Raw genomic sequence first — 25,283 nt, 5'->3', positions numbered from 1 at the left:
AGAGACTCCTAGTTCAGAAAGCTCTTTCTTTACAAAAACCCTATGAAGTGGGTAGCATAAGCATTATTATGCTTTTACATGTTCCATATTTTACATATGAACGGAAGCTAATAGTGGTAAAGTGACTTACCCTCCCAGTAAAGAGTAGAGGCTTGACTCTAACCTGTCTTTGACTCCAAGCCCAGTGTTTTTTCCAGTACACAACGCTGCCTGTCATATTAATCCCAGTATTAACAACCTTTATTTTAATACTTTTGTCACTGAAACAATTTAAAGTCTTAAAGCATAGATTGATAGTTGAAAAATTCGAACACTCACCACTTCACATCATCATTATGACCAGTATAATGTCTCTGAAGTTGTTCTTCAACATTGTATAAAACTACTACTGATGCAATGAAATATACAGTTTCACCTGTTGGAAGTAGGTATAGGTTGTTACGACAATCTCGTCCCCTATACCCATAGCTTATTAGTATGTCAAGGTAAAATAACATTTCTTTTAGAGTTGTTCATTATTAATTAAAATAATTTTAACTGTTAGCAAGCTATGAAATTCTATTCTGACATAGAATGAATGTGTCATAAATTATACAAATTGCTAAGCAGGAAACTATCAGTTAATACTTTTTTTCTACAAAAAAATTTACTGTTTTTACACCTTAACCCATTTCCCCCACAATCTAGAAACATTTTTTGAAAGCATATATTAGTTTAAAAGATTAATTTTATAACTACATAAGAAAATATAATGATTAACATAATTATTTTACTTTTAAAAAGCTTATTGAAGCAAATACTTTTATAAACACTTGGAGGTGAACTGTTTCTAATTTACCAGGATAGTAGCAGATATATTTTGAGAAAGGCATCAGGTATTTAATATTTTTTATGTATAGTCTGAATTTCACCTGAATGTTTCTTTTACCCATAGATAGAGGAATTTCATTAACCAGTATATTTTAACTCTGTTTTCCTTTCTATCATATCATTTTATCAGGTCTTAAATTAATAATGATTCCTTTCTGAAACTTATTCTGTCTGCACATTTGAAATAATTCTGTTTCAAAGTTTGTTTTGCTTCCTACTGCTTTTCTTTTCTTTTTTACCTCTAGACTCGTCCTGCTTTCATAGTTCTACTTCATTCTAAATCTTCTACTCCTTTTCTTTACAGAATATTTAAACTTTTAGAGGCAATAGTGCATCTAACCATATTTTCTCCCATTTTCCTTTGCAAACTGGAAGTCAGGATATCTGAATCCAAGGGTAGTACTCTTCCAATCATCTTGAACTACTATCCCTCCCTCCCTCCCTCCCCTTTACCTTGCCCCAATTCTGAACCTCTAGTCTTGAATAGCTGTATTTCTTCACCATTCCTTTAAATCAAATAGCTGGTTATTAGCACCCAAAGGGAGCTTAAGAGACTCCTGTCTTCTTCACTTGTCACTTGTATACTGGACTCTACACAGTGAGGACTTTAAAATGTCTATAAATTGAACTGAATATTTTATTTAACAACAACAAAAAGCAACCAAGAGAGACAGTAGTGAAGATGTTATCTTTTCTACTATTAAAAGACATCCAGTTCATTCAACAACTATTTATTAATAACTGAGATTCATAAGTGTTTTACATTAGCAAAGCCATTTAAGTTTACAAAGTACTTATATTACAATAATTATTTAAGCCTCATGACTCTGGGAAATAAATATTAAAAGTTTATTAAGCAGCACCAACTAAGGAGCTTCCCAGTTACATATTACTTACGGAAACAAACCTATACTATGAAATCTACAAGTAAGTACTGCTTCAATATTTAATGGGATTGAATTAAGCACTAATTTACATCTAATTGGAATGGCTCTTTAATCTAAGATTTACACAAAACTGGTTCCCCAATATAATTAACAAAAAATTTGTTCATAAAATTTTATTAAAAGGTTATAAGTATATAGCCTCAAATACTACTATACAATATGAAGCTATGATCTCATTTCTATGAAAGAACCTTGATGAATATAAGGAAGAAAGTTATACATCCTCTACTTCAATTAATCAATGTAGGGGTATGATTCAGTTTTTGCAATCTGTAATTAAGATTTTTTATACCCTGTAATACTTTTGTGAGACATAAGCCTCTTTTATTAGATCAAGAGAGGAAGGTCATGATTGGTTAACCAATCCTCTGCAGACTTTAAAGGGACTAGAGGAATTTCAGCAGTAGACTACTCTAGCTGCAAAGCAGTCAATATACTCTTTACCATTCCCTGCATTTACTGACCATATTATCAGAGAGACTGAACCAATAGAAGATAATGCGTCCAGGAGACACATTAAGGACAAATACAGACAAGAGTAACAGAAAGATAGCCATCTAGGGCATAAAGAAACTTCAAGGAGGGTGAACACCTTATACAAGAGATGAATATTATATATGGACTCAAGAAAGGTCTTCCAGTAATAAAGAGTTGGGAGTTTACTCTTTAACCATATATAATCTCTTTACATGTACCTTAGTAACATGATACTCTAAATCTACTCTTCCCCTTAAGATTTTTGGGAAAGTTCACTCCAGACCTTTCCAAGGATGTTTATTACCAACTGCTTCCATCTTAGTAAAATATATTTGCTAAAAACTAATGGAAATCTGGCCAACTGTCAAAAGGAAACATACCAGTAGGGCTTGTGGACAACAGTATAAGAAACTCAACAATGTAGGGTTACCGAGTAATGTCAAGAAAACAACATGGAGGAAGAAGCACAAAGTTCTAGGATCAGAAAATACTAGTTAGTCAAATGTAAGGTCTCTGTTCTTGACAGATGATGGTTTAGCTATGCCATTTCCCCACTTTGCTTTGCCTGGCATGAAACAGGATTTTATAAGATATAGCTGCATGACTTTTTTTTTTTGGCACTGGTGAAGGTATTCTTTGAAAACAAAGTATTTGTTACTTTCTGTTTTGATTCCATTGCTTATTATATTCTAATTTATTTCTTTTTCTTCTTCTTTTTTTTTTGCCTTTTGGAGGGCAATTGGGATTAAGTAACTTGCCCAAGGTTACACAGCTAGTGTCTTGTTATACACATAGCTATTGAACTATCTCTATTCACTGATTCATCAATACCATCAGTGGGCCTATACCCACAAAGAAATCAAAGAGAGAGAAAGAACCTATATGTACAAAAATATTTATAGCAACTCATTCGCAGTAACAAAGAACTGGAAACCAAGGGAACTGTGTCAAGGGACAGGGCTGAATGAGCTATAGATACCACATTTTAGGAAGCTGGATCATGTCCAAAGGATGCTAAGAAGTAACCAATGCAAATTAGAGCAGGTTGATGGAACCAGGAACATTTAGCTTATAGAAGAGAAACTCTGAGATGGGGCATGACCATTACTTTCACATAGTTAAGGCCTGTCACATTAAGATAAATTAGGCTTATGTTGTGTGTCCCTCAAACTAGTGCCAGTGAATGGAAGAAACAGGGAGATAGACTTCAGCTTACTATAAGAAAAATAATTAGAGCTGTCTAAAAGTGGAATAGGACCCACATAAGAGGGCTGCCTGAATGGAGAAAGACAGTAGAGCTCCCACATAACTACTCCAGCAAAAAAAAAAAATTAAAACAAAAACAAATAAAAATGCACCAGACAAAATAGTGATCAATAAATCCAATGAAAAGCTCTAGTATATGACTATTTGCACTCCAGAATTGCATAAAAGTCAGCTGGACATTTTTGGATTACAAGCTGTGTCAATATTAGTTCAGGCAAATGAGTCTTTCTTCATATTACCTGGGTAATATGACCAGAGATGGATCAGAAATTTAGTAGTCTGGAAAGGCCTTTTGTCTTGAGGCATTAAAAATGAAGGGCTCTGGAGCGGCTAGGTGGTGCAGTGAATACAGCACTGACCCTGGAGTCAGGAGGACCTGGGTTCGGATCCTGCCTCAGACACTTAACACAAAAACTAGCCGTGTGACCCTGGGCAAGTCACTTAATCCCAATTGCCCTCCAAAAAGCAAAAAAAAAAAAAAATGAAGGGCTCTGCTGAGAAAAATCGAAGTTGCAAAGATCAGTTGGGTGCAGCTGTATACAGAATGGGGAGGCCTGGGTCTTGAGGTAAAGAGGTTCATAAAAGGAGATTATCTTCCACCATAGAAGATACCATAGGAGGCCCTGAAGATTCAGTACACTGAATCTCAAAAATCCAGTAAGGGCTAACCTGAGAAGATAGAAGTCAGCATAGGCAGATAGGTAACCAAGTCTGAGAAAAAGCAGCACTAAATATCCCACCCACAAATGGAATGGGAGTGGGGGAGGAAAGCCTGCCCAGTGGAAAGTCCCACTTCAGGAACCAAGGCTAGAGAAATGAGAAAAATCAAAGTCATTGCCCAATAAAAAATCCAGATACATCCAAAAATCCAACCTAGGAGAGAATAATTCCATAATCACTGAAACTATTCTTATTGCAAGAAGGGACTAAAAGGAAAAAAAAACCAAGATTTTCCAATTTTCCACAATGACAATATAAATAAATGGAAGAAATAAAATGATGAATAAAAAATTAAATAAGTGCTCTAGAGTAAAGAGGAAATAGCTTGGAGGGAAAAGTAGTAAACTGTACTCAAATAATAGACTCCTTGAAAACTAGAACAGACTAATAAAAATTTGTGAGTCAGCAAAGAATAATAGAACAAAGACAAAAGAATGAAAAAACAGAAGCAAATATAAACTGATATCAAAATCAACTGACCTGGTAAAAAGGTCGAGGAGAAGTAATTTCAAAGTCACTGGAGTTCCAAAAAATTATAATAAAAAAGTAAGGACAGTGTATTTCACGAAATCATAAATTAAAACTGCCCATATCTACTAGAATGAGAAGGCTAAGTAAAGAAAAAAGAATCCACCAATCACCTTCTGGATGAAACCTCAAAAGAAACCTTCCAGAAATGTCAAAGCTAAAATGCAGAATTTCCACATCAAAGAAAAAATCATTGCAAGCATCATCAAAACTACTTGGTACTGGCTGAGGAATAGAGTAGTGGATCAGTGGAATAGATTAAGTACATGAGACACAGCAGTCAATGACTATAGTAATCTACTATTTGATAAACCCAAAGACCCCAGCTTCTGGAATAAGAACTTACTATTTGATAAAAACTGCTGGGAAAACTAGAAAATAGTATAGAAGAAACTGGGTATAGATCAAAATCTTACACCACATACCAAAATCAAGTCTAAATGGATACATGATCTAGGTATAAATGCTAATACTGTAAATAATCTGGGAGAACAAGGAAAGAGTTTACCTGTCAGATTAATGGAGAAGAGACGATTTTATGACCAAACAAGAGTCAGAGAGCATTATAAATGCAAAATGGATAATTTTGATTACATTAAATTGAAAAGTTTTTGTACAAAAAAGTCAATGTAACCAAGATTAGGAGGGAAGTGCGGGGGGTGGTGGTGGACTGAAGATGGCAGAGTAGAAGCAGGACCTCCCAGCTACTCTGGCTTCCACCTTCCCCAATCCATGTAAAAAGGGGACTCTAAACAAACTTTGGAGCTACAGAACCCACAAAATGACACAGAGAAGCTAACCTCCCCAGCCCAGCAGACCAGCACAGTGCTCTGGGAGCTGAACCTAGCCCCACACCGGGGCTTTAGCCCCAGGGAGGACCTGACCAGTCCCTGGCTAGAGGAACTCCAGATCAGCAGCAGCTGTGGCCCTTTCCAGATTTATCAACACATAGATGCAAAGGACAAAGTGAGAGATCAGTGCAGTCTGGACTTTGGGACCAAGTAATTGGGAGTGCGTGGCTTTTGCCCCTGGGGTGAGAAGCCGCTGAGATGCTGGCACAGCCAGCCCTATGTGGCAACTTCAGCTCCTGGCCTGCAGAGTGTAGGGTGACCAAGAGACCAATCTGAGGGGTAATTGCTTTTGCTTTAACCTGCTTGGATCTGGATTGCAGTCTAGGGTGGAGGCCCTGGGGTGTGTGTCCAGCTTGCCAGAGCGTGTGGAGACCTCAGAGAGGGCACCCATCTAATACCTCCAGGAGGTGAGAAAACCCCAGTGTTTGGGACAAAAGCTCCCCTGTCTGGTGTCAGAGTCCTATTGTGGCTTTATTATTGGTCAAGTGACTGAGGGGCGACATGACCAGGCAAAGGACACAAAGCAGACAGAAGATCCTAACATTAGACTCCTATTTTGGGGACAAAAAGGAGCAAAGCACGGAACAGGAGGAAGACAGTGAAGTCAGAACTCCTGCACCAAAAGCTTCAAAGGAAAATAGGAGCTGGTTACAGGCCATAGAGGACCTTAAGAAGCAGATAAGAGAAGTGGAGGAAAAATTGGGAAGAGAAATGAGAACAATGCAAGAAAATTATGAAATGAGAGTCAACAGCCTCACTGAGGAAAATGAAACCTTAAAAAACAGACTAACTCAAATGGCAAAAGAGGCTCAAAAAGGTAATGAGGAGAAGAATGCCTTAAAAAGCTGAATTTGCCAGAAAAAGAATCTCAAAAGCTCAATGAGAAGAATCATGGCTTCAGAATTAGATTGGACCAAATGGAAGCTAATGACCTTATGAGAAATCAAGATACTGTTAAACAGATCCAAATAAATGAAAGAATAGAAGGCAAGTGAAATATCTTTTGGGAAAAATCACTGACCTGGAAAATAGATCCAGGAGAGATAATTTAAAAATTACTGGACTACCTGAAAGCCATGATCAAAGTAAGAACCTAGAAATCATCCTCCAGGAAGTTCTCAAAGAAAACTGCCCTGATGTTTTAGAACCAGAGGGCAAAGCAGAGGTTGAAAGAATCCACCGATCACATCCTGAAAAAGATCCCAAAAAGAAAACTCCTAGGAATATTATAGCCAGGTTCCAGAATTCCCAGATTAAGGAGAGGATATTACAAGCAGCCAGGAAGAAACAATTTGAATGTTGTGGAAACACAATCAGGATAACCCAGGATCTGGCAGCTTCTATACTGAGGGACAGAAGGGCTTGGAATATGATATTCTGGAGGTCAAAGGAGCTGGGATTAAAACCAAGAGTCACCTACCCAGCAAAACTGAGTATCATGTTTCAGGGCAAAATATGGTCATTCAGTGGAATAGAGGACTTTCAAGCATTCTTGCTGAATAAACCAGGGTTGAATAGAAAATCTGACATTCAGATACAAGAAGCAAGAGAAGCATGAGAAGGTAAACAGGGAAAAGAAATCATAAGGAACTTATCAAAGTTGAACTATTAACATTCCTACATGGAAAAACAATAATTGTAACTTATGAAACTTTTCTCAGTAGTTGAAGGGAATAGAAATATACATATGTCTATATATGAGGGTATATGGACATATGAACACATATGTGAATGTGTGTATTTATGTTTACAGATATACATAGATAGAGGGTACAGGACCAATTTAACAGGAAGGGATGATACTTAAAAGGTAAAATTAAGAGGTGAGAGAGGAATATAATGAGAGGAGATGGGGAGAGACAGAATGGGGTAAACTATCTCATATAGAAGAGGCAAGGGAAAATGGTTACAATGGAGGGGAAGAATAGGAAGGCAAAAGGGAATGGGTCAACCTTATTCACTTTTATTTGGTTTGAGGAGGGAATGAAATACACACTAAATAGGGTATCTCACCCTCCAGGAGAGTAGGGGGGAAGGGGATGAGAGGGGGGATGATGGAAGGGAGGACAGGCTGGGGGGAGGGAAGTTGGAAGCACCCACTTTTGAAAAGGGATGGGATCAAAGTAGAGAACAGAACAAGTGGGAGGTGGGATAGGAGGGAGGGAAATATAGTCAGTGTTTTTTTTTTTTTTTTAAGCAATCAGAGTTAAGTAACTTGCTCAAAGTTACACGGCCAGTTATTTCTGGGTGTGGTGCTGAGTGTCTGAGCCCGGGATTCGATCTCCAGGTCGTCCCAACACTGGAGCCGGTGCTCTTACTTGCTGAGCCACCTGGCCGCCCCTAAGCAATTGGGGTTAAGTAACTTGCTCAAGGTTACACGGCCAGGTGTTTCTGGGTGGGTGCTAAGTATCTGAGCCCGGGATTCGATCTCCAGGTCTTCTCAACACTGGAGCCGGTGTTCTTACTCGCTGTGCTACCTGGCCGCCCCTATAGTCAGTCTTTTACAATATATCTACTATGTTATTGTTTTGCATTAGCTACACATGTACAACCTATACTGAACTGCTTATCTTCCCAGTAAGGGTGGGTGACAAGGGAGGAGGGGAATGAATCTGGAATTCAAAGTTTTAAAATCAAATATTCATATATATATATATATACATACTATTATTGATACTATTTTACATGTAATTGGGAAATAAGATATGCAGGCACTGGGGCATAGAGATCCACTGGAAAATTCAAAGGGGTATGGGAGAAAATATGGGAGAGAGCAGATTGGAGGAGGGGATATCCTGTGGGACTGCAATTTTGGGGCAGTGGGTAGGGGAAAAAATTTGTAACTCAAATCTGGCAGAAATGAATGATGTAAATCAGAAGTTAATAAAGCATTTGAAAAAAAAGAAAAAGAAAACAGAGAAACAAATAAAAATAAAGAAAGTAAAATTAAAAAAAAAAGATTAGGAGGGAAGTAGGAAATTGTGAAAGAATTTTTATAACCAGTGTTTCTAATAAATGCCTCATTTCTAAAATATACTGAGAATTGAGTCAAATCTATAAGAATACAAGTCATTCCCCAACTGATAAATGGTCAAAGGATATGGACAGTTCTCAAAGGAAGAAATTAAAGATATTTATAAGCATATGAAAAATGCGCTATATCTCTATTGATTAGAGAAATGCAAATCAAAACAACTCTGAGGTACCACATCTCACTGGTCAGATTGGCTAAGATGACAAAACAGGAAGATGATAAATGCTGGAGAGGATGTGAAAAATTGGAACACTAATGTATTATTGGTGGAGTTGTGAACTAATCCAACTATTCTGGAGAGCAATCTGGTACTATGCCCAAAGGGCTATAAAAAAGTACATACCTTTTGACCCAGCAATACCACTTCTAGGGCTGTATCCCAAAGAAATTACAGAAGTGGGGGAAAGATCCATAGTTATAATATTTATAGCAGTTCTATTTGTGGTGGCAAAGAACTGGAAGTGAAGGGGATGCCCATCAATATGGGGAATGGCTAAACAAGTTGTGGTATATGAATGTAATGGAATACTACTGTGCTATAAGAAATGAGGAGCAGATGGACTTCATAGTAACTTGGAGAGACTTATATAAACTGATGCTGAGTGAGGAGAGCAGAACCAGGAGAATTTTGTATACAATTACAGACACATCATATGTGTGATGACTAACATTGATAGACTGGTCTCCTCTCAGCAATACAAGGTTAGAAGACAACTACAAAAGACTCATAATGGAAAGAGATATCCACATCCAGAGAAAGAACTACAGAGTCTACAGATTGAAGCAAACTATTTGCTCTCTTTATTTTGTGTTTTGTTCTGTTTTATCCCTTCTTTCTCATCGTTTAGCCCATTGGTTATAATCCTTCACAACATCACTAACTTTCAACGTGAAAAAATTTTTTTTTGCAAGCAACCAAAATGAAGAAGCTCAAGGACCAAGGAACCAGTCAAGATCACACAAGATCTTTCAGTTCCTACTCTAAATGGGAAGTGTGTAATTGGAACCCATTATTACAAATGATAAAAGGTATGTACGGTCTTACAACCCAGAATAACTTACTTTGAAAAGCTGAGTATAATCCTAAGGGAAAAATAAGTCTTTAATGGAATAGAGGATTTTTAAGTATTACTGATGGGAAGACTAAAGCTGAGTAGGAATTCTGAACTACAAATACAAGTCAAGAGAAATATAAAGGTAAATTTATTTGAGCAACTGGATGATGCTGAGCTAACATTCTAATGGGGGAGAAGAAACATGTGCCCTCTTAGAACTTTAATGTTTTAAAGGGTACTTAGATAGTTAAGTGAAGAAAAGAGAGAATCTAGGCTTGGTTTGGTTCTATTCAATAGGCATTAAGAGAGAAAAGATAAAGAAGGGCAAAAAGGAATATAGCAGTGAAGAAAGGAGGAATATGGGGGTTAGTACTTGGTATTTTTCATAATTGGGGTAGATGAGAAGAAAACTATACAAAATGGAGGAAGGAGTAAGAAGTGGGTATTAGATGAACCTCACTTCTATCTGAGATAAACCAGGGGGACTGACAACACAGACAGGATTTGATTTAGAAATGCATCAAGGGGCGGCCAGGTAGCACAGCGAGTAAGAGCACCGGCTCCAGTGTTGGGATGACATGTGGATTGAACTTAGTTCCTTAGACTCTTATTACCTCAGACACTTATTACCCACCCAGAAACACCTGGCCGTGTAACCTTGAGCAAGTTACTTAACCCTGATTGCTTAAAAAAAAAAAAGAAATGCATCAAGCTCCATAGGGAAACAGATGGTAATAAGGAGAGAGAGAGGTTAAGATGACAGTACTTGGGGCAAGGACCAGGACAACAGCAAACACAACAAACTTCCTGATCCTGAGGGGAAGGTTTAAAAGCAAAGAAGAAAAGAAGTGGAAACTAAGGGTGTATCTATCAGTTGGGGAATGGCTGAACAAAAGGTGGCATATGAATCTAACAGATTAATTTTGTACTGCACTATATTATGAATGAGACAGCTTTAGAAAATTCTGTGAAGTATATACTGATGCAGAGTAAAGTGAGCAGAACTAGAAGAACAAATAATACAATAACAACATTGTAAAGATAAACAACTTCAAAAGACCTGAGTGCTCTAATTAAAGCAACTACCAACCACATTGCCAGAGGACAAAAATGAAGCAGGTTAACCATCTCCTAACCAAGAGGCCATGGACGAAAGGTGCCAAAAGAGACATGCAGTTTTGGACAGTCGTGGATTTTTTCTTGTCAATATTAATTTGTTATAAGGGTGGTTTCCCCATTTTCAAATGAGAGGAATTATGAGGGAGGGAGAAGATTAGCAGTACAGTCACAAATAAAGGCTATTGAAACATTTTAAACACTTTAAAATGCACAGAAGACAAAATAAAAGTTCAAAAGGAAGCACAGACAAGCAGGATAACTATAAAAGTAATGTTTAATATATAATATACTTAAGCAGAAAATCACAATTCTATACATATTTTTTCATGTTTTGCTGTACATATGGAAATGTTCATTGTCTTGGTGTTTAAGAATATATTTTTTAAAAAAGTGAAATAGCCTACCTTGTAAGGTATTGAATATCCTTTCACTAGAGGTCTTTAAGTGAGAGCTTAACGTTCAACTCTTAGAAATGTGGAGGTTGTTTTCATATTGGTGAAGGCTGGATTAAATGATCTCTGAAGTCCTACTCAACTCTGAGATTTTATAAAAGGTTGAATTATCATTGACATCTCCCCAAATTCCCCAAATAACAACTTTTATCTTGGGCATCTTCGTTTTTCCCAGTGACATCCTATTGCAAATTTTGATAAGTCTAGCATTTATTTTATATAGGAGAGGTTTATTTATCTTTAAGAAGGCTGTTCTTGGGATCATTATTGGTTTGGTTTTGGTGCTATATGAAGCCCATAAAAGGCCTATCTATATATACACTGTGGGAAGATGGCATCAGAGGTGTTAGTGGAATTTCCACTGCCCTCAAAAAAAGCCACAATTTGAACTGTGGTGCTGAAGATAACTTTTGAGAGTCCCTTCGACAGCAAGGAGATCAAATCAGTCAATATTTAAAGAAATTAATTCAAGCTAGTCACTAGTCAAATATTGAAGCTGAAGCTTAACTATTTTGCTCTCACATAATGAGAAGATAGATTTCATTAGAAGAGACCTTAATGTTGGGAAAAGATTGAAGGCAAAAGGAAAAAGGTGGAGGATGAAATGGCTAGTTAGTGTCATGACAATAACAAATATGAAATGGAATAGACTTCAAGAGATTATGGAGGACAGAAGTGCCTGGCAAGCTATGGTCCACAGAGTCATGAAAAATTGAACATGACTGAATGATTTAATAACAAGAAATGCCTTCTTGACTTAGGAAGGGCTGTCCTATGGTGAATTTAGGGATGTCATGGAGTAGCCATTTAAATACTCTCTCTATTTTTTTTAATACTCTCTTTTTTAAAACCTTAGGAATTATCTTTTTTAATCCTTTGTTATTAGTAAAATCAGTTTATGCCTTGCACGCTAACCTTGAACTGAGTTAGGCCTCACTAATACAAGTTGCACCTTATTTGTTAATTTCACTTTTACTTCTATAAACTTTGGACATTTAATAGTACTTCAAAGAAGCATTTTCTACTCACCATTTGGGGCATTACTATTTTCTTAGAGTTTTGTATAACATGTTCTTCCTACCCTTCCTGAGCAAAACATTCATTCTTTTTGTGAACATCTGGATCTCCCAAATCACATACAATTCCTTCTTCAAAGGACATAAATGATGGGCAGCTAGGTGGCACAGTGAATAGACCAGCAGCCCTAGAGTCAGGAGTACTTGAGTTCAAATCTGGCCTCAGACACTTAACACTTAGTAGTCATGTGACCTTGGGCAAGTCACTTAATCCCAATTGCCCTGCCTATGTCCCTCAAAAAAATAGCAAAGAACATAAATGACTGATTAAGCTTACTTACTAGGGTATACATATTTTCAAAAAGAAGGATCTTTCTTTTACTTATAGGTCTAAATTACACCAATTTATGGTCACATTCACTAAGATTTTCCCTATATTTTTAAGACTTTAACTGGTTTTCTTTATTGGAAAGTTGAACTTAAGGTTAGTATCACTGATACAAAAGGTAGGTGGTATAGTGGATAGACCACTGGACTTGGAATCAGGAAGACTCATCTTCATGAGTTCAGATCTGGTTTCAGACACTTACTAGCTATGGGACCCTTGGCAAGTCACTTAACACTGTCTCAGCTCCTCATTTGTAAAGTGAACTGGAGAGGGAAATGGCAAACCATCTAATATATTTGACATGAAAACTACAAATCGGATCATAAAGAGTTGGGCACAACTGAAGTGAGACTGAACAAACAGCACTGACAGGCTGTTTTTAATTTAATACACATGGAAATTCTTCCAAAGAATATAATCAAAATATAATTGAAAATACAAGCAAAAAAACAATATGTTTATATAGTACCATAAGCTTTTCAAAGCTTCTACACAATGAACTTGTGGGGTAAGTAATGAAAATATTATTTCCTCCATTTTACAGATAAAGGACCTAAGATTCAAGTGTGTTTGAGTATATTGCCTGAAGCCACAGAGACAGTAAATGTTAGAATTAGTACGTAAACTATGATCTTCTGATTCTGAATCCTGTCTTATTCACTATATATCATCTTTATTCTTAATAGATGTCATTTTAATGTTACTTTTATAGAATATAAAAGACAAATCTTTAATCATTATAATGTACTAGAGAGTAAAAAACACAACAATATTTCATTTTAGTAAACAAAACAGTGTTTCTATAAATCAGTAGCTTTTTATAGAATGGTGAAGCTGAAAGGAATCTCAGAGATGATCGAGTCCAAATTCATTTCACAGATAAGGAAAAAGAACTCCAGAGGTCATAAAAGTGGTAAATGGCAGAAAGCCAAGATTCAAGATGGATTCTGATAAGATGGGTTCTGATTCCAGATCCAGGGTTTTATCCACTATAGATCTCTAAGGAGTATATTTTCAAAACACTATGTTAAGTGCCTATTTTATTAACTTGAATTGAAATGAATGAAAATAATAAAATTAAGTTTTTACTTTTTTTAATGGAATTGAGCTTTAATTTTATAAACTTTTTAAAAAATTTAAATAAAACTTAAAATGAACATCAACCAACTAACAACTTCCAAAAAGATAAGACAAATAAAGGATACACCCATTCCAGTTTAAGTCTCTTGGTTGGTAGTTCTACTTTTGCTTCCAAATTATATGATTCCACTTGATCTTTGGGCATGTACATGGTAACAGGGCGTCCACGAAGAAACATTTTTACGTATCCCTCCTCTATAAAAAGTACAGATATGTCAGTGTAATATTCAGGTCACAAATAAAATTGAAAAACAAACTTTATACCCTCTATCAAACATCTATACCTCAAAGATGAAAACTTTAAATGTATTGGATGTTCACTGAATGATTCCACAGGAAAAAAGTTAAAATAGTGAAATACTCTGAAATAAAAATTTGCTTCAAGTTTTTTGTTTTGACGTTCTACCATATAAATAAATCCTATAATTTAGAATTTTCTAACAGAATATTATAAATGTTAAAAATACAATAGACTCAAATGATATTTCCAAAGACGTTGTAGTAGTTCAATTTTCTGTTATCAGTACAGAGAAAAATGCCATCAAAGCAAAAATTATAATTAATTCAAGAAATTCAGTTAATTTAAAAAACTGATTGCAATGCAATCTTTCATATGCTGATACACAAACTACTTTTTAATACTTAAATTGATTTGTTATATCTCAATGCAAAGATAAATTCTGATATACCTTTAACATCATATAAGAACACAATCATCAGCAGAGATATCATGCTAGTAAACATGCAAAAAGAAAAGAGAAGTGCTCAAGTGAAAGTTAAAATTGGGCCAGAAGACCCACAGACAAGATGTTAAATCTATTAAGTAGACAAATGTTAAAGACAAAGATACTCAAGAAATTCCATTTTCTATAACAGGCATAAACATTTCTAAAAGAAAATGGATTTTGTATAGAGATACTGTACCAGAGAATAACTACAAAAAATGAATAACAATTGAAAATGGTGACTTAATTGCTTTAAAAAACTTGATCGCTTGAGAAATGATACATAGTTCTGTTAAGAACTCTGGGGAACTGATAAGGCCCAGGTTAACTGTCTAGTTTGTTTCTGAAGAAGTTTGTTTAGCCTCAGATTTTTATGCTTTTGTTGATTTCTATGGTTCTATCATTATATAAAAGAAGTCATCTAGCTTTCATTCAATTTAAACAGTATCTGTGTCAATATATCTGAGGAATTATATACAGGGCAATCATGATCACAGTGGAAATAGAAGGGCGAGATTCTTATAAAAAATAGACTACAATAAAGCATAACATTGAGAAAATTACATTCATTTGTCAGTTTTAAATATTTTTGAGTTTAAACTTTAAATAAATGTATAGCCTAATCTTAATATATCTTGTACATGTGCTTCAAGTCTCTTTGATAAAAAAATAAAACAAAACAAAAAACTTTATACTATATATTTAATTTGGTTGTTGAATATTCTTCCATGTTCTTCATCCTCATATATCTCCTGTCAGTCACTCAGTACATATGATTCTAGTATTGTCATATTTCTCACATTCATCCCTTCCTTTCTCCTGTTAACTGTCATTTTTTTAGCCAAGTCATTATCATTATTTCCTAACAGAGATGCTTTATTGTGAGGAAGTTTGTTTTTGTATAATCTGGCAAATGTATTCTGCTCAATCCTGCCATTGTGCACTTGCTCATCCTTGGATTTCCTTGTTTATCAAAATCCTTTAAAACTACACTTAAGTGCTATTTCCTCGGGAAGCTTTTCCTGTTTATCATGGAATATTAGAATTCATAAGCAACCTCAGAGGTCATCTAGTCTAGCTGCTTCCTTAGGCGTGAATCTCTAGTGCTCACTGGTTTTCCTTTTTTCTGAATATAAACTCTAATACTTAAAATCTCTTTCAACTTAACCACAGTTATAACTGAACATACATTCTTTGATAAGTGAAAGACAAAATGGTGTCTATTAAGAATACTGATCTTGGAGTCCAAAGACTTGCATGTATATCCTGGCTCCAACATTTGCTCAGATGTATGACCTCGGTTAACTTTCTTAAACTCTTTAATCTTAGGTTTCCTCACCTATAAAATAAGGGGAATAATATGTATACTATACAAACCACAAAGCACTATATAAGTGTGTTTTAGTACTACTGTCAATATTGTTTTTGTCATTATTATGTATTAATCAAACACCTGAACTAAGTTCTATTCTAAATGAGGGCAAACACAGTCTTATAGTTTCCTCAGAAAACAGTGCTGCTCACAGAGTAGGCATTCAACGAATACTTATTTACTGACACTATTTTCACAGGTGATTATTATAGATTATATGTAAGAAAAATAGAAAAGATCTTTTGAAACTATCCTTTGAGATCGAACATCTGTCACTCAAGTTACTCATTAAATTCAGTATGAAATTATAGTTTTAAATTGTATTCACGAATCTAAATATTCTGGGGCATCATATGCTGAAAATATGGTATACTGATGGGTACTGTGCCAGTAATTATGCTTATATCAATAATATTGACATTCAGACTTAATATTAGAGACAAGCTTTGGAAGTTATATTAGTGATATTAGTGACCAAAAGTGAAAAATTATCAAGATGGTTATGAAAAAGAACTGCTTTGGTCGATTGAAATTTTGACTTAGTCAAATTGAAAAAAAAAACACAACAAAAAAGCTAGATTCAATAAACCAATGACTAATATTATAATAGGATCTAGAAGCACCAAATTTTTGAGTGACAGAAGCAAAAATAATTGCAGACTCTAGGCCAATGGACTTAGGAATGAAGGCCAATGCAATTAATTCTTCATTAAGGATAAATGTTTGCTGGATGAAATGAATTAATAAATGAGGTCTATATCAATATATTTTAAAAATACTCTAATAAAATGAAGTTTGGTGAAAGAGGAAAAAGTAGGTCATTCCCACAACATTAACAAATTGTATAAGCATAGAATAAATATTTATGAGATGTACAAATATCTTATATTGTAATTAATAATTAATTTAAGCTTACTTAGAGAAAAGTCCTATATTACTCCTTAAAGTATTGAATTTATTCATAGATGGTTTTATATATGGAAAATTCAGAGAATCTACCTCTACTAAAAAAAAAAGGGAGCAAGGGAAAAGCAATGCTTTTTCAGAAGTACATTAGAACAATAGCAAGCAATCACCAAATCTACAGGCTTTTTAGTAGGGATATTTCAGCAGAAGTGCAGGATATAATTTCAAACACAATGGAGCATCCAGGAATTGCCATATAGCTCTCTTAAGATTTTTTTAAAAAGATAAGTCCCTAGTATCTGCCAAGATAAACCAAGATCCAAATTATAGCCTCTAATTGGAACATATCCAAGGAGACACTTATGAATGCTTTTAACAAGGTAAATTGAAGTGGATTGTATTGCAACAACAATAAAAAAATTCATACAGGAAGACTTTGTGTTTGCCTGTATGAAAAGGAAGTTTCTGTAGCCTGGGTAATAGTTTTGCTCAGAGAGCTATGAGGTTTCAGAGGTGAAGCCTACCTTTGCAGTGTGTCACACGGCGTTTCCCTTTGTGATTTCAGAGACAGAGACAGAAGTGCTTGATAAAGAGATGTTCAAGTATAACAAGACTGCCCTGATCCCTGCTCTATCACTTGTTCACCTATTTTCAGTTAGAGGCTACCCTAAATATTGACCATTCAAGGGATGGTTATAAGTGCATTCAATACCAAGCTCTTTGAGGTACCCATGATATATTTTAATGATTCATGATTTCATCAACTTGGGTACTCAATCACCCAATACAGATCACAGCCCCTCCATGCTTTAGGAGACAATTTAATAAATGACTATGGCCAAAGGAAAAAAATAATCATTTGATGGTCAGTGGTCTGATGGTAAGCCTCTCTGAACTTTTAGTTAGTCTGATCCTCAGACCACAGACACACAGTCCATTGCCGGGCCGGCCACACACACAGACTTAAGAGCTTGGTAGAACCTTGGCAGAGCTGGCATTCCCCTGGAATTACCTATGAGGAGCCAGGGTCACCTCCACACTGGGATGAGGCATTAGAGAAAAATGTCAGTGGAGGATGATAAAATGTATGCTGACAAAATTTCTTCAAAAAATCTGTATTTTGATTATAAATTTATTTTGAGAAAAAGTAAAATTAAATTAGTTTCTTCAACGTGGATACTTAAGGAGGGTGTCCGCATTTTAATGCAGTTTAAAGTAAGGTTAATAGACTGACGTAGCACTTCCCTTATTATGGAGTGTGTTAAGAGAAAAATGGATGTATACAGGTATACATTAACTATTAGTGTGCAGTATAGGAAATCAAAAGGCAAAAAAAGTTACTTTTAGACAGGGTTATAATTTGATGCATCAGAAGCTTCCCCTTTTAAAGAAATGCAAATGTTTATGAAAGAAGCCTAGTTAGTAACAAAGGAAACAGAAGCCCTTTATCTGTCAACATAGAAAATCCTGTTATAGCATGGGCAGTGGCAATTCAATCTTCCCCCATACTGCCAAATTAAAGTACCTTAAATCCAGTTTGGAAAGGGGCCAATTACAGGGTTAAGAGTCTCTAGAACCTTTAAAATCTTGGTCTCTCTGTTAATGACCAAAAAAAGAGTACCAATTATTATCTGAATTACTTGATAATCGGGCACTAAGCCGACCTCATATATTTGTTTTACATAATCTCCACCATACAAATGTTATAGACTTTCTTATCAGGGAATTCAGTGACAAAAGGGTGAAATGCTCAAATTCTATACCTCTGAAACCTTTTGTTCTTATTAATATCTCTAGATTTGAAGAAGCAAGGGTACATAAAATAAAATAAAACCAGACCTACCTGCACTGAAAATTGGTTCCTTGGGTTTGCTACAGAAATAAAACAGAAAATAAATATAAATATTGAAAGAAATCTCTGGGATATAATACATTCCACATGCATAATAAGCATCTACTACCATCAGCTGCAATAATTCATTTCACTTTAAGGTTGCATAAATTTACATTGCTCTCATGATTACTAATGAATAAACTGAATAAGTTGTGGTATGTGAATGTGATAAAAAATATGGCACTGTAAGAAATAAGAAAAAAGATTATTTTAAAAGATTATTTTATGGAAACACACGAACTGATGCAAAGTAAAAATAATTTATAGTACAATATCAATATTATAAAAATGAACTTTAAACATTTTTATAAACTTATGAAGAATAAAATAAGTAGAACCAGGAAATCAAGTTATACAATAACAAGTATACACAAATAACATACAGTATATTTGTGTAATGGCAAGCAAAGTTTTTTGCTGATTTTCTGTGTGTAATAATATTCAGTTTTCCAGCCTCAGTATTAGGTGCCTCTGTGCTGAGCCAATCAGACATATACAAGTGGGCTCTAACCAATCAGATATGTACATGTGGGCTCTAGCCAATCAGATGCTGAGTAGAACTGTATATAAAGAGAGCCAGTGTTGAGAAAGCAAACATTAAGGTAGCCAGTGTTGAGAGGGTGAGTCATTGAGAGGAAGAAAATGAAGAGACCTCTAAAAGCTGAGAGGAGACCTCTGACAGCAGCTGAGAGGAGACCTCTGAGAGCTGAGAGGAGACCTCTGAACTTTGAAAGCAAATAAGAACTGTGGGGCAGACACTTGCCAATTGGAGGGAGGCTTAGCTTGAGCCCCTTTTGAGAGCTATTAAAGTGAACTGAGCTGTTATTATAGAGCCTCTGGACTTTGGAGGTAAATTGAGATGTGGTATGTGTAAGTATTGTTGTCCTGTTAAGCTTTGTTTTCCCAGAGGCATATGCTGTGGGCAAGAGCCTTTGGAGCCTGCTGTTGGGCAGGAGCAGGGGAAGCCTGGAATGGAGCAGTCCCCATGAGCTAAAACATGGAGCAAGAACAGAGAGCTGCCTACATGTGAATCCAGGCAAGAGTCAGAAGCAGTCAGCCCACAGAGAAATAGCCATGGGACTTGGAAGTTCTTTGAGTTAAGATGAAAGAGGACCTTATTTGGACACAATACAATTATTCATGATTTTTAAAGGATGAACCAGACTATACATCTCCTGACAGAGGTAACAGTTTAATGGTGCAGAATGAGACATACTTTGTATTTTGCTTTACTTGACTATGCATATTTGTTACAAGAAATTTGTTTTTTTTCTTTTTAGTCAATTGGGAGAGTGGAGTGGGAAGGAGAGAAAACATACCGTATTTCCCCGATAATAAGACCTATCCCGAAAATAAGCCCTCCCCTTACTGTGTAAGATTCCTCTAAAATAAGCCCTCCCCTGAAAATAAGCCCTATTGAGATTGCTACTGTAGTGAAGGTGCACCATTCCCCCCCTGTGAAACACACGCCACGCTCCAAGCTGCATCCAATCAGAGTTCTTCCCCAGTGATTTGCTTATTGAATACAGGTACATTTTTTTGTTCACATTTACCCATTTATTAAAATTGCTGTCAATGTTCATTAAAATAAACACTCCCCTGAAAATAAGCCCTCTGGTGTTTTTCTGTCCAAAAAAAATAATAAGACAGTGTCTTATTATCGGGGAAACATGGTATTTGTTAATTTTTTAGTAAAGTTTTAAATAGAGAAGTTGGAGGTGCTATAAATGTGGAATGTAGCATGCACTTTCGAATAAGGTCACCATGTTTTTTAGCTTTGTTTAATTGTTTAACTTTGTTACAAGAGGTTTCTCAGAGTTGGAGTAATTAATTATAATGTAAAAAAATTTATATCAACAAAACATTTTTTTTTTTTAGAAAAGGAAAAAATTACCAATGGCTTCAACCTATAACCTTTATACAGATGAAACTCTTTATGTATCTAGTTCTGAGTTGCCTTCTGAGCTTAAGACTCACATCTCTGTCTACACTTGAGTTTAACTGGATTTAATTATCATCTCTATGCTGACCATTCTCAAATCTGACTGTCTTGTCCCAATATGTCTTATGAACCCCAATCTGACATCTCTAGTTGCCTTTCAGGCATCTGAAACTAGATGTCCAGTAGACATCCTAAACTCAACATGTTCAAAATGGGATTCATTACTTCCCCATAAACCCTGCCTCACCTTATCCTCAACTACCCTTCCCTATTACTATAGAGAGTAACTCTGGTGTGCAACCACAACTCCTTAATCTCTCTCATGTCCCATATCCGATCTGTTGCCAAGGTCTTTTGATTTCACCTTTGTAACATCTCTCAAATATGCCCCCTTCTCTCCTCTGATACTGCCACCATTCTAGTACAGGTCCTCATCATCCCATGCCTGGACTATTCCAACAGCCTGCCAGTGGATCTGCCTGCCTCAAGTCTCTCCCCATTCTGATCCATCCTCTATTCAGACACCAAAGTGATTTTTCTAAAACACAAGTCCAATCAGCTCACTCCTGTACTCCTTCCTATTGCCTTCAGCTGTAGATAAAAAAGTACCATTTGGCATTCAAAGCCCTTTATAACCCTATCTTCTCTTACCTTTCTAGCCTTCTTCCACTTTACATGTACTACTTAGTAGTAACACTGGCATCCTGGCTGTTCCACATTCAAGACACTCAATCTCTTGGCTCTGAGAATTTTCTCTGGATGTCTCCCATGACTGGAATGTTAATCACTCCAGCTTGGCCTATAGATCTCCCTGGTTTCCTTTAAGTCCCAACTAAAATCCCATCTTTTACTGGAAATCTTCCCCAACCCCTCTTAATTCTGGTGCCCTCCCTCTGCAAATTATTTCCTCTTTATCCTGTATATCGTTTGTCTTGCATATACTTGTTTGCATGTTGTCTTCCTATTTTTTGCCTTTTTGTATCTCTAGAACTTAACATAGTGCCTGGCATATGGCATACTTTAAAAATTCTGAGTAATTGACTGATTATAGGATAATTTTACCTAAATGTTCTACAAGAACCTCAGATTCACCTTATTCAAAATTGATTCATTACTTTTCCTTCTTTTTTTAAAAATTAATTTGTTTGTTTCCTCTTAGTTTACAAGATTCAATTCCACAATTCCTTGAGTTTCACATTTCGTCCCCCTCCTTCCCCTCTCCCCCATGGCGGCATATAGTCAAATACAGGATCTGTAATTACTTTCACATTATACATTAGTCAGGTTATAAAGATGGATTGTATCAGATGGAATAAAAAAGGGTAAAGAGGACATAAAACCAAACAAGAGAAGGAAAAAGATCAGGTATTTTGCTTCCACCTGGATATAAACTCAGTTCTTTCTAGTTCTTTCTCTGGATGCACATATTTCTCTCCATCATGAGTCTTTTGGGATTGACTTATATCACTGCATTGCTGAGAAGAGTCCAGTCTATCAAAGTCGGTCATCACACATACGTTGTGTCTGTAAGTGCACAAATTTCTCCTGGTTCTACTCTTCTCACTCAACATCAGTTCGTATAAGCCCCTCCAGGTAAATATGAAGACTGTCTGCTCCTCGTTTCTTATAGCACAATAGTATTCCATAACATGCATATACCACAACTTGTTCAGCCATTCCCCAATTGATGGGCACCCCCTTAATTTCCAATTCTTTGCCACCACAAAAAGAGCCTATAAACATTTTTGTACATATGGGTCTTCCTTCCACTTCTATGATCTCTTTGGGATATAGCCCTAGGAGTCGTATTGCTGGGTCAAAGGATATGAAAGTATTTATAGGCCTTTAGGCATAATTCTAGATTGCTCTCCAGAAAGGCTGGATCAGTTCACAACTCCACCAGCAATGCATTAGTGTTCCAATTTGCCCACATCCTCTCCAGCATTTGTCATTTTCCTGTTTTGTCATCTTAGCCAATCTGACTGGTGAGATGTAGTACCTGAGAGTTGTTTTGATTTGCATTTCTCTAATCAATAGTGATTCATAGCATTTCTTCATGTGCTTATAGATATCGTTAATTTCTTTCTCTGAAAATTGCCTGTTCATATCCTTTGACCATTTATCAATCAGGGAATGACTTGTATTTTTTTTTTTTTAGCAATCAGGGTTAAGTAACGTGCTCAAGGTTATACGGCCAGTTATTTCTGAGTATTCTGCTGAGTATCTGAGCCCAGATTTGATTCCCCAGGTCATCCCAACACTGGAGCCGGTGCTCTTACTCGCTGAGCCACCTGGCCGCCCCTAAGCAATTGGGGTTAAGTAACTTGCTCAAGATTACATGGCCAGGTGTTTCTGGGTGGGTGCTAAGTGTCTGAGCCCGGGATTCGATCTCCAGGTCATCCCGACACTGGAGCTGGTGCTCTTACTCACTTCCACCTGGATATAAACTCAGTTCTTTCTAGTTCTTTCTCTGGATGCACATATTTTTCTCCATCATGAGTCTTTTGGGATTGACTTATATCACTGCATTGCTGGCCGCCCCATGACTTGTATTCTTATAAATTTGACTCAATTCTCTGCATATTTTAGAAATGAGTCCTTTGTCAGAGACATACGTTGTAAAGATTCTTTCCCAATTTCCCACCTCCCTCTTAATCCTGGTTACATTGGCTTTGTTTGTACAGAAGCTTTTCAATTTCATGTATTCAAAATTATCCATTTTACATTTTATAATGTTCTCTAATTCTTGTTTGGTCACAAAGTCTTTCCCTCTCCACAAGTCTGACAGGTAAACTATTTCTTGTTTTACGAGACTGCTTACAGTATCAATCTTTATACCTAGATCATGCACCCATTTAGACTTGATTTTGGTATATGATGTTAGATAATGGTCTATGCCTGGTTTCTGCCATACTATATTCCTGTTTTCCCAGCAGTTTTTGTCAAATAGTGAGTTCTTATCCCAAAAACCAGGGTCTGGGGGTTTATCAAACAATAGATTACTATAGTCGTTGACTTCTGAATCTCGTGTGCCTAATCTATTCCATTGATCCACTCCTCTATTCCTCAGCCAGTACCAAGTAGTTTTGATGACTGCTGCTTTATAATACAGATTGAAATCTGGTATAGCTAGTCTACCTTCCCTAGCATTACTTTTCATTAATTCCCTTGATATTCTGGACCGTTTATTCTTCCAAATGAATTTTGTTACTTTTTTTCTAGCTCTATAAAGTAGTTTTTTTGTAAATTAATTGGTATGGCACTAAATATATAATTTAATTTAGGTAAAATTGTCATTTTTATTATATTAGCTAGACCCAGCCACGAGCAACTGATATTTTTCGAATTAGTTAGATCTGACTTTATTTATGTGAAAAGTGTTTTATAGTTGTGGTCATATAGGTCCTGGGTTTGTTTTGGCAGGTAGATTCCCAAATATTTTAAAACGTCTACAGTAACTTCAAATAGGATTTCTCTTTCTATCTCTTGCTGTTGAATTTCATTGGAAATATATAGGAATGCCGAGGATTTATGTGGGTTTATTTTATATCCTGCAACTTTGCCAAATTTATTTATTGTCTCAAGTAGCTTTTTACTTGATTCTCTAGGATTCTCTAAGTATATCATCATATCATCTGCAAAGAGTGATAGCTTGGTCTCTTCTTTGCCTAATTTGATTCCTTTGATTTCTTTTTCTTCTCTAATTGCTACTGCTAACATTTCTAGTACCAGATTCAATAAGAGGGGTCATAGTGGACACCCTTGTTTCACTCCTGATCTTATGGGAAATGCTTCTAGCTTCTCCCCATTACATAGAATACTTACTGATTGCTTTAAATAGATGCTACCTATAATTTTAAGGAAGGCTCCATTTATTCCTATACTAGGAATGGATGTTGTATTTTGTCAAAAGCCTTTTCTGCATTTATTGAGATGATCATGTGGTTTCTGCTAGTTTTGTTGTTGATATGATCAATTATACTGATGGTTTTCCTAATATTAAACCATCCTTGCATTCCTGGAATAAATCCTACCTAGTCAAAGTGTATTATTCTTGAGATAAGTTGCTGTAGTCTTTTTGCTAATATTTTATTTAAAATTTTTGCATCTATATTCATGAGGGAGATTGGTCTATAATTTTCTTTCTCTGTTTTATCTCTTCCTGATTTAGGTATCAGTACCATATTTGTGTCATAGAAAGAATTTGGTAGGACTCCTTCTTCACTAATTTTCCCAAATAGTTTGTAGAGTATTGGAATCAATTGTTCTTTAAATGTTTGATAGAATTCACTAGTAAATCCATCTGGCCCTGGATATTTTTTCCTAGGGAGTTGACTGATGGCTTGTTCAATTTCTTTTTCTGAGATGAGGTTAAGTAATTTACTTCCTCTTCAGTTAATCTGGGCAACTTGTATTTTTGTAAATATTCATCCATTTCACTAAGATTGTCAAATTTATGTGCATACAATTGGGAAAAATAATTCCTAATTATTGTTTTGATTTCCTCTTCATTGGAGGTAGATTCACCCTTTTCATTTTTGATGCTCATAATTTGGTTTTCTTTCTTTTTTTTTATCATAT

At 35.8% G+C, this 25,283-nt stretch overlaps 1 protein-coding gene across 5 annotated transcripts in view; it reads right to left on the bottom strand.

Moving 5' to 3' along the window:
- LOC138173633 (echinoderm microtubule-associated protein-like 1) overlaps positions 1–25,283 on the bottom strand; it is a 316,387-nt gene that overhangs the window by 87,865 nt on the left and 203,239 nt on the right. For 3 of the 5 annotated variants that reach the window (XM_069103676.1, XM_069103678.1, XM_069103674.1), the window contains 4 exons: positions 18,710–18,738; positions 17,391–17,417; positions 13,929–14,058; positions 319–468 (listed from right to left, as the gene is read on the bottom strand). In XM_069103676.1, coding sequence (XP_068959777.1) covers positions 319–468; positions 13,929–14,058; positions 17,391–17,417; positions 18,710–18,738 — 336 coding nt within the window. The remainder of the gene's footprint in view (positions 1–318; positions 469–13,928; positions 14,059–17,390; positions 17,418–18,709; positions 18,739–25,283) is intronic. The other 2 variants (XM_069103677.1, XM_069103675.1) reach the window with 1 other exon arrangement.

This window comes from Petaurus breviceps, unplaced genomic scaffold, assembly GCF_028583685.1.
Source record: "Petaurus breviceps papuanus isolate PSGF00001 unplaced genomic scaffold, PetGlider_PUasm1.0 63, whole genome shotgun sequence".
Classification (NCBI taxonomy): Eukaryota; Metazoa; Chordata; class Mammalia; order Diprotodontia; family Petauridae; genus Petaurus; species Petaurus breviceps.
Note: the sequence above shows the minus strand (reverse complement) of the source record. Positions and strands in the feature narration are given on the sequence as shown.